An 18,102-nucleotide genomic window follows, 5' to 3' on the forward strand; every position below is an offset into this window, starting at 1 on the left:
CTAGAAACAAAGTTTGGCTTGAATATCTATTCAATGATTGAGGTTGGTTGAGACTTTCAAATTTTAAGTGAAAGGGTGTCATTGTTTTGGCAATAATCAGGAAACGTTTATTTCCATAATATGTCAGACATACACGGAATTTGACTTGACAACGTAGTGCAGGAATAAGATAAAAATATAATAAAAGATATGCTATGGGTTAGTAGGGGGCAAATTGTTTTTCAGTAGCTTCGATGTGTCCTCTGTCTGTTTCAAACTCTCTGTCCTCTTTCATCCCTGTTTGGCCAAGAAATGGAATCATAAAAACCATTCATGCTAAATGAAAAAGGGCATCATAAAGCTGCATTACACTGGAGTACACTCCTCTGCACCTTCCATCTTTATCAATATCACCCTTCGTCTCCCCGTGCATCTCTCTTCCCCCTCTTGAAACAAAGCATAAAAGCCTTAGAAAGAGGCACAGTTTGTCATTCCTGTAACATGAGATAAAAGTATTTAAAGCTAAAGGCCCTGGTTGTTTTTTTTGGTCTCTTTGGAGCCTGCAGTCTTGCACGAGATTAGCAGCACGGAAAACTATATATTATTTGCAGAATAGCTTACTGAGCAAAGTCTAAGCCTATACATATAAGTCAATTTATATTAGAATTTCCATTCATGCATTTTCTTATTACCGTCAATATGCAAAAAGGGTACTTACTAACGTATAATGCATAATGTACAAGAGGCAGGGCATCAATAACTGCATTTGAGCTTTACAAGAAAATGCAAAAAGGCAGAGCATAAAGATGGGCAGTGTGAAATATATAACACATTACACACAAAAACTTCAAAATATAAAGATGCCTGTTTGCTCAGCAGACAGCAAGTCATTTATCTATAAAGAGGAGGAGGAAATAAAAAGCTTTCATCCCAGAGCTCTGGTTTTTTTTCGTATACTACAAATTCATTCTTTCCCTGCTGCCAGACCTTCTAGCTCCAAGACGAAGAGGGCCACAGACATATCATCTGAGCTTTTATTTTTTATTTAAAATGGAAAAGAACACTCTTTCTCTGTTAATTTAATAGTCGATTGGGGTCAAAACACTTGATTTGTACCCAAAACGAAAGCAGTCTTCTGTTCAAGCAACATGGCAGAAAAAAGCAGTAGTTACTTAAAGAGCAGCAGTTTAGGGAAGCACTCTTAAATATAAAACCTGTCAATGTACACCTCCTTTGGGCACTTTGGTACACCACATAACACGTGTTTCCCTCTCCTGGCTGGCTCAGAGTGGAGAGGATGCCGTGTAGTTTTGTGGTGAGGTGTACTGTTGCTTCTGTTGCATTTTCTCCCACTGGTTTGACATTCAAGATCGCTCAATTATGTATGAACGGCAAGCAATATCCTTTACCATCAAGTCCCAATGTAACATATTTCATTTTCAAGGGCTGCAGAGCACAATCAGACCCTCCGTGTAATTACGACTTATTAAAAATGATTCCAAATTATCAGCGGATCTGTGGGCTGGCGTCTGGGTCCAAACTGAGAGCTGCTGTACTGTATAACTTGCAGAATAGCTTCCCATGGGTGGATGGTGTGTCAACAGCGATCCCTGTCCTTCGATCACTACGTATTAATTAAAAGAATATCGCAACCATCATTGAATCTGTGCACATACCATACAACATAATAAGACAACGATAACCTAATGGAAGCTTTTTTTTGGGAGGGGTGGAGAGGGGGGGGGAGGCAGTGGTTTGCTCTTCAAAAATGTGTGACTTTTGGTAAATATGCAACATTGGAAGGGCACCCTCGACGACCTGTTGCAATACACTTTGAGCACTTTCGTGACTAGTTTTCGCTCCCTATGCACAGTCTCATAATGAGAAAACACAGTTCAGCAGAGAAAAGACATCTCAAACAGCATGTTTACCCCTCACACAACATGGAGGAATTAAAAATGGATGAGCGCCCCATCCATTATTTCAACCTCCAAATGGCAAAATCTGTATAAAGCCCTGAGTATCCGTCTGGGTGAAAATAAATAAATCAAATATGCACTTCAGCGTTTCCTGCTCTTTTTCTGCACAGTATACAGGGTTGTGTTTGCGAAGGGCACATCCTGCTCTTGAAAACATGATGAGCTTTCTAAACATATATAAATAAACCAAGTGTTTTCAATTAGCTTTCTCATCTTTTCTGTTAATTCAAATGATTTTGTCACTTTTCCGGGGCAGTGCATATAATATTTAGACTACTCTCATACTTGTCCCGGCCCCATTCTCCCAACTGAATATCCCCTATCTGAAGTATTGTAATTTGCAAACACAGTGGTGTCAGAAGTGATTTTGCGGCAAAGTCACTAATTACATGCAACATCAATGTGATGTGGGGAAAACGTTAAAAATTTAGCATCACAAGACAAATGGAAAAATGCGTGCTGAAACAAGGAAAAGAAGCACTAACATTCACAGTTTTTCAATGAATAATACATGTTTTTTCCCTCTATTTTACTTGCACACTCCCAGACTGGCTTTAGTGTCACACTCATCTTTATTTAAAAAAAAATGTGTTTCTGGCTGTTTTTAAAGCAGTATTGCTGTTTGCCTCCCCAAAATTAAATGAATGCTTTACTATATACAGCATTGTTGTATGGACAGATATGCAGAACTGGGGAAAAAAATAAGAGTTCAGAGAAAAAGGGTCATGAGTACGACAATAGCATGGACAATTCCACCCAATTTCTACATTGGGAAATTAATGTCCAGGTTTTGTCTCTCAGCATGAAAACAAGCAACTATGAAAGTGCTGGAAAGTTAAACTCTTTTCACTCCTGCAATGTGATAATTAAATGATATTTAAAGGGTGTTTGAACATTTTCACCTAATTATATTTGCAGAAGAGCATTGTTATAGATAACATCAACTGGCTTTTAATTACCTCACCTCTCTGCAGCAAGAATGAACTGAAGCCTGTGGCTTATTGTGGCTCCCCAGCCGCTCACCAAATGGCAGCCATGTGTGCCGTATAAAAAGGTGCCAAAGAGGTTGATAAACTGTTGGTGCATCAAGTTGATAGCATTTAACATGACCTGCCCTCTGAGCTCCGTTAACCAAGACTGACATGGTGGGTCACTGTTGGACCGACAAACAACTTTGCTTTATTTTGAAAGTATTATCATGGCTCCCTTCACGCAGTAATTATATTTCAAATCATTATGCGTTGTAAAGTCTATTGACCCCATGTAAACTTATATTTACCAAGCTGGAACAGTTAATGAAATAGTATTTTAATTAGCACTCCCCTTAAGGGTGGGACATCTGAAGAGGTCCCTGTTCTGTTTTGTCTTTGTGGTTGACTGAAGGGTGCAGATCCACTGTTCTGAGATAAAACAGTAACGTCTTAATTAAGACGTACCGTTTAACTGTTAACAGTCAAAGTCAGAGGCATTGTATGCACCTCTGTGCCAGGGGCGGCACCTGCAGTACAGGAATATTCACCGCACTGTGAATCAATAAAACAATATCATAATTTCTTCTTTTGTTGTTTTGTTTTTTTAGGGCCAAGTCGTTTTTCAAGCTTGACTGATTGAAAGTGGTCTGACTACTCAAGGTAACAACTGAAGAGGGGGGGTGGGGGTGGGGGTGAGGGGGGCGCTTTGCTGCTTGTATAATGCAGTCTTTGGCAGGCTCTCTCTTTGTATTAGATACATTAGGACGGAAATGTGCTCTAACTTAAAAATGCTCATGTGAAAAAACATGGAATGTATTAAATTAATGGTCTCTTTTGCCTCAGGGCAGTAATGAAAAGGGACCCCCAATGAGTTCATTTTTCACGGCTTTGGTTATGCATTCAACACTCTAATTGAATTTCAATGTAAGTTTTACAAAGTCTTTATTACAGTGACTCTTGATGTAAATTTCATGTGATCTATCTTGGGACTTCCACCCATTAAGTAATTTAATTGTGACATGCACTTATACGCACCTCATGCTTTTATGCCTTTTCCTCCTCATCTAAATTGTCAGTTTCCTCTATTATCAGCACGGTCCACGTGGACTGAAGAAAGTAGTCTGCATATACTCTAGGCAACTTCCAACTGAACAATTCCTTAAAAGGAGTAATTGCTCGTCTCCCCTTATGCTAGAACAGGGGACAGCGCCGGACAGCGAGAGTATGCTGAAGTATACACAAGTCACAGGGATTTGCAAGATGTTTGCCAATGACTACACAGAACACATTTTGTATATGTGTAAAAACATATGATTAGATTCATCCTGTGAAGAGGGAGAGGATCTCTAAGAGCAGGTAGAACTCTGTAGATTTTTCAGATTTTGGAATAATAGAAGCATCTCCTGATAATCTAATTATTCATGTAACCAAAAGAGAATAAGACAATACGGTTTCTTTGTCCGTGTGTTTTTCCGATGTCTTAAACCCTGTGACTTGTATTCTCCGACCTGTCAAAAATGTAACCCGGGAGTCAGTTTTCTCTGTCTCCATCTAGTGTTTCCGGCCTTAAGCCATTTAGAGGTTCCCAACAGGCAGAGCATAAATAGAAACTCAAATTCTCCCTTTCCTTTTAGGGTGTCTAAATAACACACTAACAAGACGGAAATATTAATCACAATCTGTATGTTTCACATCAACAGCGTGCTGAATGTGTGTGTGTGTGTGGGCACATGTGTGAATGTGCATGAGCTGCCTGAAATAGTGAGGCTGAATTGACCTGATCATTAGAAGGGGGAAGAGGCTTGACCTGATATTTCCTCTGTTGTTTGGTCAGGAAAGGGACGTTATTGTAAAAGCGCTGTAAAGATAAATAACCTCGTCGTTTCCATGGCAAAGGCACAAACAGTGGCAGCCAAAGACAAAAGAGCAGAGGATAATAAATCCAACACTGTCCATTTTGTTTAGTTTTCAGAGTGTTTTTGTGGGAAATATGGTTTCAAAACAAGAGGCCACATCAACTTTTCCATGGAGAAGGGGAAATCGGATCAGTTTTTACAGCTTTTTTTCAAAAGGAAACAGTTTCATCTTGTACATTACTTTCCAGGCCACGCCATCCTGATTGGTAATAGGAATATCTGACAGCATAGTTTGCCTTTGAATCAGGAAACTCCTTGTACAGCTGTATACATGTTTTTATAGCCTTTGAAAGAAAGGGCATTGTCTTTAAATTCCTAAGAATGCTTTGTCCGGCCTTCAAATTTAAGTGGAAAACCATCCCAGGCCCTCCTTTTTTTCTGCAAGTCAAACAATCAAGAGTCATGCACAATCAACATGCACATTTGCCTTTCTCTTGAGGTCAACCACAGTTCATTTGAACAAATTCATGTCCCTGAACAGACCTCTGAACCCCGCTCCTCATCTCTGCTTTACCCTTAACTTACATTAGTACTACCGTAACGTGACTTAATCTCTCCTCATAACCAGGTTGATTTGTGGGTGTTACAGGTGCCAAACTTTGGCAACAACCGTGCATGTAAGTGAATGACTAACCTCACCCGTCATGCGATGGTTCTTCAATATTGATCTTTTTTGTGCCTTTGCTAAATCTGTTCATTACTTGTTTTACGTCCCTATAAATACCAGAGTAACTTCAGATTAAAACTTTTATTAGCAACCCTTTTTCTGTCATGAGACCTTCATCTACAACGAATGTCAACGAGACCTCAATGGCTGCCCTCTCTGTCCCCCCCAACACGGCCCCTTCGTCTCATCGCCCGGGGGGAGATGAGCCTCGCCAGAAGCGAGGCGTGATGAAGAGCGGCCTTATCACTCCAATACAAGAGCAAACACAGGCGTTTTTTACAGCACGTTGTCTCAGGAAGCAGCGCGCGGTAAGATTACTGCCCTTTAAGAAGCCCTAACACAAGACCAATCCCAAGTAGTGTTTTATCTTGACAGTTTGCAGGGCTTTGTTTGCCTTTTCTGTGAAGCCTGGGGATAAAAGAGCAGCCTGTGTGAGCTGTGTCTGATTAGGATCCAATTGTTAACACCCACAGTGACTTTTCTACCATCAGCCCGGTGTTTGCATTCATGCAGCAGGTAGAGGCCTTTTCAGTGTTGTGAAGGACTTTACCCTTGCTGCTCTCGTGTGTTACTCAAGTACTAGTTAGCACTAAGGTGGCAGGAGAGGAGCCCCCCGCTCGTCGACATCAACAACAACAACAACAACATCAACAAACAGGAATTGATGGCGAGTGTTTATTATCTGGTTTAATTGCTCCTCATCTGGAGGATCTGACAGTTGCGGTTAATGAGAGAGAAAGAGAGAGAGAGAGAGGAAGAGAGACACACTGCTGGAAGCGAGCTTCATAGTGGAAGATGTGTGTGTGCGCTTGAGTGAGTGTGACACCACACAGCTAAAAAGAAAATTGCAACAAAAAAAAAATCTAGAAATTGTTTATTGACCTTTCAAACAGGCCTAATCAGGGAATTCAAGTCCAAAATGTGGCCTCCATGTCATTTAACCCGCGTCTCATTGCTGCACACTGCAACAACTGCACTTGTAAACCTGAGCAGAAAGCCACACAATCCCAAACCACAGCAGATTGTGGCTCCTGTGCAGGATGCGTGCACTAATCACATGTCCAGCAAATACAGGATACCACTGAGATCAAGCCTCTTCCTCAGCATTTCAACTGGCCTGCAGCAGACATAGTGCGGCGTCGTGCTCACACTTCCTTAGGCCTTCTGCAAGCACGTGGTGATGCTTGCAGAAGGACTAAAAGACATGAGTCATGTTTTGTCCTCAGAAGAAAAAGGGAAATTGTGAGAGATCGAAAGAAACTGTCATTCTACTAATGACATTGACCCTCCATTAAAGGCCAGACACACATAAACACGTACCGCCACGACCAACATCAGAGGCCCGTTGTCCTATTCATAAATTTCTCTCATTGAGAAATACAGGCAGATCTTAAACAGAGCATACCCGCCCCTTTTATTGCTCCAGCCCAGCAGGCCCACATGGGAACAATTAGGGGTATACGCAAGTTTGGCAAAGGTCCGTAGCAACCAGCTGCATCTGTTTTTATTTACCTTTTGCTCTGGTGCTGGATAATGTCAAGAGCACATCTGCTACTGTGCAACGTAACCGTGGTTACATGCCTGGTTCACCCATGATTCTGTAATTACCCGCCGAGCGAGATGAAGAGGCCCAGCAAACCACTCAAAGCCACACGTAGCCTTCCTCCCCCTCATCCTCCCTCCATCTCTCCAGTGGCATTAAACCCTGTCTGCCTTGCCAAAACGTGGCACTGGGAGCTGGTATTGGGAGAGCAGAGGATGCTGAAGTGGAATTTAATGACCCAAAGTTTACCACAATAGTCATTTTAACTTAATTTTGGTGTCATTAAGTTACCAGTCAGTTAATGACACTCTTTCTATTATGCATTATCAAATGTGGTTATTCTCAGAAGAGCAAGGATGAGAGGCACTTATTACATTTCCTGATCTGATCTGATTGCTTGTTTGTGGTCACATGGAACAAGCTGCGCAGTTTGTCACCAACCTGTTTTGTTGGACTGCTTTGGTCTGCGAAAAAGTGACAACCTTTTCCAGAAATGTTTTTGTTTTTTTACCCCACGGAGGGTTTCTGCAGAATGTTCAGAACGATGTTTTCAGGCCATTCAAGAAGGTCTCCAGAGTGTTCCTAGTTCCAAAAACGCCCACAAATGGTCACGTAAAGAGACAGGGATTAGTCAGGGGCGGCAATAGAGTAAGGAAAATGCCTTTATGATGTTTCAGAGCTCTGAATAAATCCTCAAAGTTTTCATTTTCCCCAAATGCGGGGTGTTTGTTTGAAATACTGAAAGCTCACATGACTTACTTACTGCAGCCGACTCAAAGCAGCCAATCAAGACAAGGCTTGTTTATAATAATAATAATGAGTGATTATGAGCAATAACAATGAAGACCATATATGGATCACTTCACAGAAGCAGTGTGTGTGGAGGTTGGGTGCCATCACGCTTAGCATCTCCCAGATGTGCAAACCATATGCTCTGACTGAAATTAAAACAAAAAAAGAAACAGTGAAACATGAAAGGGATTTTTAACTTTGTAAAGACAGTTAACAGTCGGTACAGATAGGGTAATGACCAAGAGAGGCCACATGAAAGAATGAGAGATGTTGGTGGGCTTTTTGCACCACTCATTCCATTTCCTGCTCATAAGTTCACGGAGCAGATGGGGACCAAAGGCACAAGGAAGTTTAGATTTTCTGCCCCACAGCCCATTGTATATGATGCATGTAACTGCGTAACACTGCACTGTTATCATTTAAAGATGCTTTGGTGCATAACAGGAGGTCACAATAATAAAGGGGAAAACAGTGCGTACTCAACAGTCAATCGTCTTCATGTCCTTTAGTTCAAAGTAATCCGGTTCATTATTTTGATTTTGTGGGAAATGCAATTAAGGTTATCATATTAAAAGCAACTAGTAAAATAAATTAGCAAAGACGAGGCCATATTGAAAATAAACTTCCCGTTCTAGCAGCTTTTGAATTGCTACGCGGTAATTCATGTCTCACACACACCTCAATTGTCAATGCAGACACGAAGTAACTGGAAGATAAAAATGTTAAGCGTGCACGTTAAACTGGTTCATTTTAAAAATAAGCATGTGCACGAGGGCTGGCAGCCCATCCAAACACCTTCTAAAAACATATGCAACAGTGCCCTCTCCTGTTGGTTCCGATGTACTGCAGCAAGAGCAAAAAAACAGCAACCACACAAGCTGAATGTTTAGGGTCGGATTTATTTATTTTGAAAAAGATAATAAACTGTCCATTTTTCCCTAAGAAACACAAACCATCTGAAAGTCTTTCATAATCATCATTGACAACCAGATATTCTGTGTTGAAAACTCAATCTTATTGTGAGCTTCAAAGTGGCATCGGCCGTAACAATTGCAGGGCCTTCTCTTCGTCAGCTTGTTGTGCAGCTCGCATAGAGACATGTTTATTTAACGCCTGCCTTGTCTACGCCTGGATAATGTCCACCCTCAGGCAACGGCTGGCATAGGTCGGGGCTTTTCTTTTTGCTTGTATAATCAACATTCACAGGGCTGACTGACCGCAGCATCACCTACAAGACTGCAAACAGACGTGCAGCCATTGGCACCAATGACGATTAAAAAAAACTACAGTGGAACTGTATTTGAAGTCTTGAGTGACTCAGAAAACACATAAGGAAATTAAATTGAATGAACCATATCATTTTTTTAACATGTCTGCTTTTGCTGCACTTTATTTCCATTCATTATGTTGAATTGTTGGTGATGTTCTTCAAGTCGAACCATTGTGAGAAGTTTCTCATGGATCAGCTGTAGCGGGCATCTCAATGAACTCTGACTCTAAGTGTGTAGGGTTGCATTTAGAGAATGAAAAAGGCTTATTTCAGTGGCATTAATGGAAGCAATGTGATCTCCATCTAATCCAGAGGACGAATTTACACTTTGACTCTCTTCAGTGTAGAAATGAAAGCTGCGGGCCTCAAACTGTGTATGAGTGGAATTAGTTGAGGAAAACTCTGCAGGCATCTCTTCGAATGGAGCTCGCTCCTTTTGGTCGTACGCCGGCTGTTCTGTGGTTGACTCCTCGTGCTTGAAGTTGGGCGCCGATGGGGCTGTGGTGTGTGGAACAGATGTGATGTGTGGATCACCAGGTCTGCCTGTTGAGGTATGATCGCATCATTTTAGTGACATTTCCTCCACCGCTCAAACATCTGTTTTACCTGCTGTCACTTGCTCTTTATGTTTGAGTTGCAGAGTGATGTGAGATGTGCAACTTTTTAGTTAGCAGTTCAATTTTTGTAATCAACAATATTTACATGCTGCATTTTAGATAGCTTTTCATTGCTGGAAAACCAGACACAGATTCTATCTCAGACGTCTTAAAACATGATAAAATATAGATAAAACAACATTTAATTCTTAATGGGTCTTCCATCAATTACTTTTGCGTCTCACTTTGAATTGTACGAAATGTGCTACTTAGATTTAATAGATTCATTGACTGAGCAACAATCTAAAGTAAATGCCTTGTGTGACCACAATAAATGATTTTCAATGGCTACTGGTCAAAATATCCTCAGATAATAAATCACCACTTTAATTTTACTGTGATCATCAGCCGCACACTCACCTGTGCATGGCAGTGTGTTCTCCATGGTCCAGTGCATTTTGTGATTTGTCTCTTTGAAGGTGAGCACAACATCCACCCTGTAAAATGGCTGCAGGAATTGTTTCCTTTCCGCACAGGTCTTTAAAAGAAAACCTGGTTTAGATGTTTTACACCCCGACGTTAAACAGGTTGTAATAATTCAAATTGGGGTTTTTTCAGCACTAACCTTGGTCTGGAGTATTTCGGCTGTAGTGATGATCAGTGTCACAAATTCCCTGGTCTCGTGCACAGTGAAATTGTCTGTCTGGTTCACCGACACATCGCTGACTGTTAGTGCTTCGTTGTCACGACTGCCTCGCTTTGTCAAACCCATACGCCGTTTGAAAATGTGCAGCTCAGTCTCCTCCGGCGTGAACGCGGTCACTGAGATCAGGGATACAATGTCAGATTGGTACTTGAATACTTTTACATGTAAATATTGTATTTATTTACTCCACAGAATTTATTCATAAGTTAGTTGCGTAATAAACAAACCATTTTGTGCCTATCCCCTTTTAAAAGAGCAGTCTGTAGTTTGGGCCACTGTGAACTTATAAATAATGCACCATTTTTCACTTCACTGACTTTTTTATTTTTTCCAACACTCATAGATAATGTAAGTTCTCCCTCGCCCCACCACTCTTTTTTGGGAAACGCTATATTTGTACTCAACTTTATAGTTTGAAGTGACACTACTTTACTTTAAATCATGTTAGGGCAGGTTTTACCTAAGTAAAGAATCTTAGTACTAAGTTAGTAGTGATTTGTAGAAACATGTTACAGTTTGTGGTGTGGAAAAAAACAATAACTTCCGAGTCTGATTCTATGTTGCTACCCACCTTTGGGACAAGTAGCTTCCATGCTATAGGCATACTGGCCACTAACCAGCTTCAAGGCCAGGAATTCCCCTTCATTTCCCAATACCTGTGTTCAACATAACAGTAATGAAGGGAGATTTAGTTGCAATGCTGCCATTGGTCACTAGGTGGCAGGATGCTGTGCATAGTCTCTTACTTCCACAGGGCTCAACACCTCCCTTCTCCTGCCTTGAACTGTAATGTCTGGTCCGCTCATGTCAATGTTCATCTGGATCAGGCTTGCATCCTCCAGAGCTACAATGAGGTGATCGCTCAGCGACAGCCACCAATGCAACTGTGATGCAAAAAACACACACACGCAGAATACCAAAGTCACACAGATTCCCCATCAAACACATGCACAAATACGTGTTTACATGTATAATGCAATCATATTTCTAAAGGCTGAGTTCACTGGGATTAGTTTTAACGACTACCTTGTTGTTCCAGTTGTCATAGGGAACCTGTCTGGTCACCTACAGACACATACAGAGCGTATCCGATTTTTCAAATGAAAACAGTTAAAAGTAACAGATGACCAACTCAAATCAACAGGTACCTGAATGGACTCTGGGTCACACTTGATCTGCTCTCTGCTTGGTAGTACAGAAGCCACGGGACACTTCATCGTGAAACTATAAGGTCTTCCCCCAAATCGGTTTATCCTCTTTGCCAAATTCAGTTTTAGGACATGATGGCTGTTCTGAAAGGTCAATATGCAGCCAAAGATATTTTACTACTAGGCCCCTCTCGGTCAATTGTCCGAGTCTGTGAATATGCACACGACATTTCTAAATGCGCCGTACAAACCTGTTTTTGGACGAAACATCCCAAGTAACCGACTCTAAAAATAAAGTTGTTGTCGGGGTATTTGTGCAGTGAGAATCCACAGGCAGACAGCTGGAGGTTCAGGTGGTCCAAGGAAGCAAGGTTTACTTATCCAAAGAAAACGAGAGTCAAAGGGAGTTCATGCCATATCCATGTCAACATGTTTTCATTGACTGTTTGAAAGAATTACCTTGGATCTTTAAGGCTCCAGACAGCCAGAGTCCCAATCCTTCAATCCTCCTACTGTGTATCCACATCTCCATGTATTCAGAAAAGCATTCCACATCTCCTTCTGAAAATAAAGACGGAAAATCATTCCTAAAATAACAACCACATTTCAAGAGATGTCAGAAAAACATTAAAAATCATTGCAGCAAAAATGATTTACCTGTCAACCTTGTAGTTGGGGTATGGATCCTCCATTCTGTTGACTGAATGGAAAGTGTGCTCCCCATGACAAAACATTGTAATACACTAGAAAAAGGTAAAATTCTACTTTAATTTAGAAAATTGTGAATAGTTCATGTTTGTGCAACAATATGCTACTTACATGATTCTAAGTAGAACGCCCAATCTTTTCTGATCCATGTCACTCCCACTGACTTATGTGGGCAGTCGGACCCGAGCCTATTTGTAGGTAAGTGGACTGATGTCACTCGGGGATGTGACTTCAATCGGGGAAGTGGGAATAAACACAGGTGTGTTTGCTTTGACACTTTCAAGTTGAAATGATCATTGTGCCCCAGATGTGTGAACAGTGGGATTTGAGGCAGTTGACACACCTCTTTTTTAGTGGTCATCTATTATGGATAAAGTAAATAATGGTAGGCCACATGTCCATTCATTTTTTTTTTCAAGTATGTGTTCTTTGACCATTCCATAAAATACAAATATCCTATTTATCTTACACTATTTTAGACTTTGTACCCTTTATCCTGACATTTGGTTTTTGACAAAATCTGTGATTCTGTGGGTTTGAGCAATGTTCAACAATGTAGCACTCTAACCTTTGCTGCTGTAATCCTGTGGTTATGTTTGGCGGCACAGAATTGTACAAATGTAAATAATGTCAACCAAGTATCCCTGAATATGGGTTAAATTATTATACTTCGGTTGAAGAACAATTTCTCACGATGATATGGTATTAAATGCAATTGCTTTTGATATAATATTCCCGTGCGCATGGTGCGCACCTTTTGTTTGGACTGTGGGAAAATGTATTTATATATGAATTTAAAGGGTAGGCCATGGGTTTTAAAATGTTCCCATTGAAAGTTATACAACACGACAAGATTAATGGAGTTAAAAAATAACGTAAGAGATAAGTCTGCAAACAGTTAGCTAGGTTCTAGTGACCTGACCTCAAATGATTTACTTAATGTTTATAGTTTGAAATGTTCAAATGCCCACAAAAACTCAAAAGTGTACTCTTCCATCTGGATGATGTCATTTCTACAAAGTGCGCAGCCATTTTGTTAGCTAGCTTGAGGTTATAGAGGTTAGCCGCGCGCGTACTGCTGCAATATATGTGTTCTTTACGATTTTGTGCGTAAATCAGAACGAACACGATCATTTGTCGATATTGGTGTAAGCGTGCAGTGTTTAGCTACAGACCCGCAGACTGAATCAGGACTCGTGTGTTTGTTAACGGTGAACAGTGCGTGAAATTGAATGGTCATTCATTTTTCAAGCCGTCTTGGGTTCGCTAGCTTGTTAGCTAGCTAGCTGACTAACGTGTTTACGCGTGCTACAAACGGAGAAGAAAGCTAGTGAGTGTTGAAGGGTTATTGAGTGAGTGTTTGGGTTCCACATAGTTTGTGTGCTCCTTTGACTACCGCTATAGCTCGGTTGCGTCGCCCAGTTGACTGACGTGACGTGAAACTTCATCGACGATCGACGCTACAAACTCGCGTGCATCGTTACGTTGTTTCAACTTTTAACTCCCATCGGCTGCTTCCACTTGGACCGGCGCGCGACCATTTAGAGACCATGTCGGAGTTGTACATTCGTGTGGCCGAGGATGAAAGCGAAGAGCCCATGGAGATCCCTTCGGAGGATGATGGTACTATATTGCTTTCATCGGTAGCGGCACAGTTTCCAGGGGCGTGCGGGCTGCGCTACAGGAACCCGGAGTCCCAGTGCATGAGGGGGGTCCGGCTGGTGGAGGGTGTCCTTCATGCCCCCGAGAACGACTGGGGAAACTTGGTCTATGTCGTCAATTACCCTAAAGGTGAGATGTTGGTCTCAATGACTTCCCGCGCCTCTGCAGGGTTTGTTGCGTTAGACCGCGGTCGTTTTAGCCCCTTTTGATCTTGTCCATTACTTCCAGTTAATGTTTAATGCTCCATTTTCCCTGCACACAGTTTCCACAGAACAGTGTTGATTAAAGCAGACCTCAGTGAGCACGGGTTTGGAGTAAGACTCAGCCAGATGTAGGAGCTAATGTTGAGGTGCTGTCTTACTTGTTGTCACGTTTTTTTTATATCTTGGGTGCTGCCGCAACCAGACAGAGTTTATCTTCATCTCATTATTACACCAGCAGTCTGTGGACGGTGGCCTTGTAACAAAATAAAGTAGTTTTCCTGATGTGACTCACACCTGCCCCTCCATTCTCCCCAGATAATAAAAGAAAGATGGAAGAGATAGATGCGGCCTCGGCTGTGAAAGTGAAAAGAGGCTTTCAGAAGACGTCGGATCTCATCGTCCTGGGGCTGCCGTGGAAAACGTCGGAACAAGACCTGAAAGATTATTTCACCACCTTTGGGGAGGTCATCATGGTGCAGGTGTGGACGTCGTGTCTTGATCTGAATATGTGACTCTTATTATTCAGATTTACAAGTTGTGATCAAGCTTGCCTGCCCTCCGTTCACTCCAGGTCAAGAGAGATTTAAAAACTGGCAACTCCAAAGGGTTTGGGTTTGTCAGATTCACTGAGTACGAGACACAAACCAAAGTGATTGCTCAGAGACACATGATTGATGGACGATGGTGTGACTGCAAACTTCCCAACTCAAAGGTAATTTGGGAACCATTTCAGCGCTTCAGTAGAACCATTCAGTGCAAGTATAGTCAAATTCACAGTATTTGGGTCAGTTGATCGGATTTCTGCTTTTAGATTAGTTTGCACCATTGGCTGTTTTCAGAATGCTCCCAATCTCAGATCCTGTCCATTCAATGAGAAGTTGATTCCCTTGTTGAGAAAGCTGTACATTTTAAGGAGAATGTCGACCGCATTTACAAATGATGTCAAACAATAAGCAGCAGTTTTTTGGTCTGTCTTTCCTTATTTCATTCAAAAGATTTGAAATTACACATTTGCTGAATTGTGGTGTATCAAATTAATTTCACAATTGAAATGGCTGTCAGCAATTAAATGTTCAAATTCAGAATTGGGCAGAAGTATTTCTGACAACCCCAGATTTCCTAATTCCTTGCTGTGCGCGTTTGTCCTCTCAGGCGTCCCCCGATGAGCCCATGCGGAGCCGTAAAATCTTTGTTGGCCGCTGTACAGAGGACATGACAACTGACGAGCTGAGGCAGTACTTCATGCAGTACGGCGAAGTCACTGATGTCTTCATCCCCAAACCTTTCCGGGCTTTTGCATTTGTCACGTTTGCCGACGACCAGGTGAGATTCGCCTTAAAAGGCAGAGCTGGATTACAACTGGCCGGTATATTAATGCCCACTGATTATCTTCTCTCCTTGTCAGGTGGCCCAAGCCTTATGTGGAGAGGACCTGATCATCAAGGGCATCAGCGTGCACATCTCCAATGCTGAGCCCAAACACAATAATAGTAGGCAAATGATGGATCGAGGGAGGTTTGGGGCTGGGGGGTTCAGTCAGGGCTATGGCAGTAATCGCGGTGGGCTAGGCAGTGGTAGTGGTGGGGTAAACTTTGGGGCACTCGGCCTAAACCCAGCGATGGTCGCTGCTGCCCAGGCAGCGCTGCAGAGCAGCTGGGGAATGATGGGCATGCTGGCTAACCAGCAGGGTCTGACCACCACGGCAGGCACCGCCCCTACCACCCGAGACCAGACGTATAGCTCTTCCAGCACCAGTTACAGCAGCCCCAGCTCAGCTAGCCTCGGTTGGGCTGCAGGCACTAACACGGCCTCCACTAGTGGCTTCAGCTCTGGCTTTGGCACCTCTATGGATTCCAAGTCTTCTAGTTGGGGGGTGTAGGGAGCTTAGATTGTGCTTCTGTTGCTGTTAGGCTAATCTGGTAAGTATACATACAGTCGGGAACTGCTTATATCTTGTGTTCCTATTATTAAACATATACTGCCTTTTTATTTTGTTAAAAAGAGAAAATTTATACTTGCGTGTGACTGATTATGTCATGCATTGAATGGGTGCAAAGTTTAGTTTATTAGTGGAAATTCCTACATTTTGTTTTGTTTTTAAATGTTAAAACCGAGGACTGCATGCAAGATAAATATTTAAACATGCACGAGTATCTTGAGAGCCCCTCGTCCCCATGTAAAATGAGGTTGATAATACTTTATATCTGTATGAAGTTCATTGAATCGTTTTGTTTTGAAGTCATTTGGAAACGCCTTCATGAAAATCTCTTCTGCAGTTCATCAACTCTTTCCCAATTTCCCGGGAGGAAGCGCCTCATTGGCTGCAATGTTCGACCGGTCTCAGTATCAATACCCCTCTTCCCATGTGTAAATGCTTTGCCATCAAAGAACACAGCTTCACTCTGCATATACTGTGTTAGACGGTGGGTGTTGTCTTTTTTTCCTCCCCTTTTTAAGGATATAGATATCTTGTCTACTCTTGTTGCTTTTCAAGATCAATGAATGGGATTGATGTTGGACCGAGTGAGTGCGCGAACGGGAGAGCAAATTGAGAGGAGTGTGGAAAGGACTGTTTGTGCAAAACAATTTTTAAAGAAACAAATGCCTGCGAGAGTTGAAGAACCTGTGGCTTTGTGCGAGTGTGAGCGGAAGAAGCAAGTACGAGTGTGTCCCAAATGGCCATCACAAGGACATTTATTGCATCTCGAGATCCCTCTGGTCTCTGCTTATTGTCATCTATCATCTTTAATTCTTAAAAAAAACAGTGAAATGTCAAGTGCGTATATGAGTATGTACCCCCTTTCGTAGCTTTCTCTTGCTGTCTGATTTAATGTGGATGCTGTGTCTGGTTGTTTGCTTTATTTTCTCCTTGTTACCACCCTCTCTGTGTGAAAATGACTTTGTGCTCGTGGAGTCTGTGTGGAAAAATTACAGAAAGTGTGTTTAAGTTTGAGGTTTGTGTGGTGAGTGTTCCCATTTGAAAGTTTGTGTTTGAAGTGGTTACGAATGCTTTTCTATGTTTTGTGAATCAAAGGGAAGTCTGAAATAAAAACTGAATTTGACTAGGTATGATACACTCTTGACAGTGGCTTATTTTTGACTTCACATTAATTCAAATGCCAACACTTTAATTCACATGTATAGGGACCGCGGACATGGACAGCCCAGGTTTTCGTCAGAATCCAGGTTGGAGCTTTTATGAAGAGGCTGAAGACATTGGTGGGTGGGCCGGCACAAACCAAAACCAACAATGGGATTGCTGCACGACTGCCTTAATCCTGAAAAGGAGCTTCATCACTAGCAAGAAACCTCGGACCTTCCCGCAATCAAATTTAGAGCGGACCACACTCCAATTGGGCTGAGGTATTTGTTCATACCTGCAAACGACACAAATAGGACCAAGTCACACTACCAGTTTGGCGTTAGTCGTTATTTCTGTTTTTTTCCAAACTTGTAAAACACAAAGTCTGCCTTTTTACAATCTGAAACGTGCATTTTTGTCAGTGAATGCTTTTATTCTTTGTCCTCGTAGTTGTCACTGTAAACTTATGGAAGTATTAACTAGTAGGTTTCATTTCAATGTGATCAAAAAGCAGTTCAACAAAGCAAGATGTTTCTGTTATTTTGTTTATCCTGATTGTAAAATTCGATGAAATGTAACCGTAAGAGATTTGAAAAAGGGATTCAAACGACTGATTGAACATGCCAGCAGGACTTTTCACTTTCTGTATTGAGATATTTTAGTATTGCGGTGTAAAATAAACAGGTTTTTGAGTTTTTAATCGCCTGTCGTCTCTCAATGTAGACTGATACAAATATTTTGTTACAAGGCTTTACCTCACACTTATTTTTACAGTTATTCTTCCATTCAATGATATTTTTGGGGGGGGGGGTGGGTAAAACGCTAAAACCTATCCTGGACTCTTTAGTGCTGGCTGTTAAGTGCGTCTGGAATGTTCAAT

At 41.7% G+C, this 18,102-nt stretch overlaps 2 protein-coding genes across 4 annotated transcripts; one reads left to right on the top strand and one right to left on the bottom strand.

Annotated features, from left to right (window-relative positions):
- Positions 1–8,869: 8,869 nt before the first annotated feature.
- c1h1orf127 (chromosome 1 C1orf127 homolog) lies at positions 8,870–13,018 on the bottom strand. Its single transcript, XM_037479601.2, has 11 exons — positions 12,387–13,018; positions 12,225–12,310; positions 12,027–12,128; positions 11,819–11,943; positions 11,568–11,711; positions 11,446–11,484; positions 11,166–11,303; positions 10,991–11,075; positions 10,339–10,535; positions 10,134–10,251; positions 8,870–9,660 (listed from the first exon to the last, which is right to left on the bottom strand). Exons 1-11 carry the CDS (start codon positions 12,422–12,424, stop codon positions 9,344–9,346), a joined length of 1,389 nt encoding a protein of 462 aa, XP_037335498.2. The 5' UTR covers positions 12,425–13,018; the 3' UTR covers positions 8,870–9,343.
- Positions 13,019–13,289: 271 nt separating this feature from the next.
- On the top strand, positions 13,290–17,922 carry tardbpa (TAR DNA binding protein a). Of its 3 annotated transcripts, XR_005120779.2 has the most exons (7): positions 13,291–14,066; positions 14,456–14,619; positions 14,712–14,852; positions 15,293–15,463; positions 15,546–15,630; positions 16,417–16,563; positions 17,285–17,922. XR_005120779.2 is itself a non-coding variant. In XM_037479095.2 (6 exons), exons 1-6 carry the CDS (start codon positions 13,826–13,828, stop codon positions 16,509–16,511), a joined length of 897 nt encoding a protein of 298 aa, XP_037334992.1. In that variant the 5' UTR covers positions 13,291–13,825; the 3' UTR covers positions 16,512–17,922. The 3 variants fall into 3 exon arrangements, 2 of the variants coding, with proteins under 2 accessions (XP_037334991.1, XP_037334992.1); XM_037479095.2 differs by having other exon boundaries at positions 16,417–17,922; XM_037479094.2 differs by having other exon boundaries at positions 13,290–14,066; positions 15,546–17,922.
- Positions 17,923–18,102: the final 180 nt, after the last annotated feature.

This window comes from Pungitius pungitius, chromosome 1 (genome assembly GCF_949316345.1).
Source record: "Pungitius pungitius chromosome 1, fPunPun2.1, whole genome shotgun sequence".
NCBI lineage: Eukaryota > Metazoa > Chordata > Actinopteri > Perciformes > Gasterosteidae > Pungitius > Pungitius pungitius.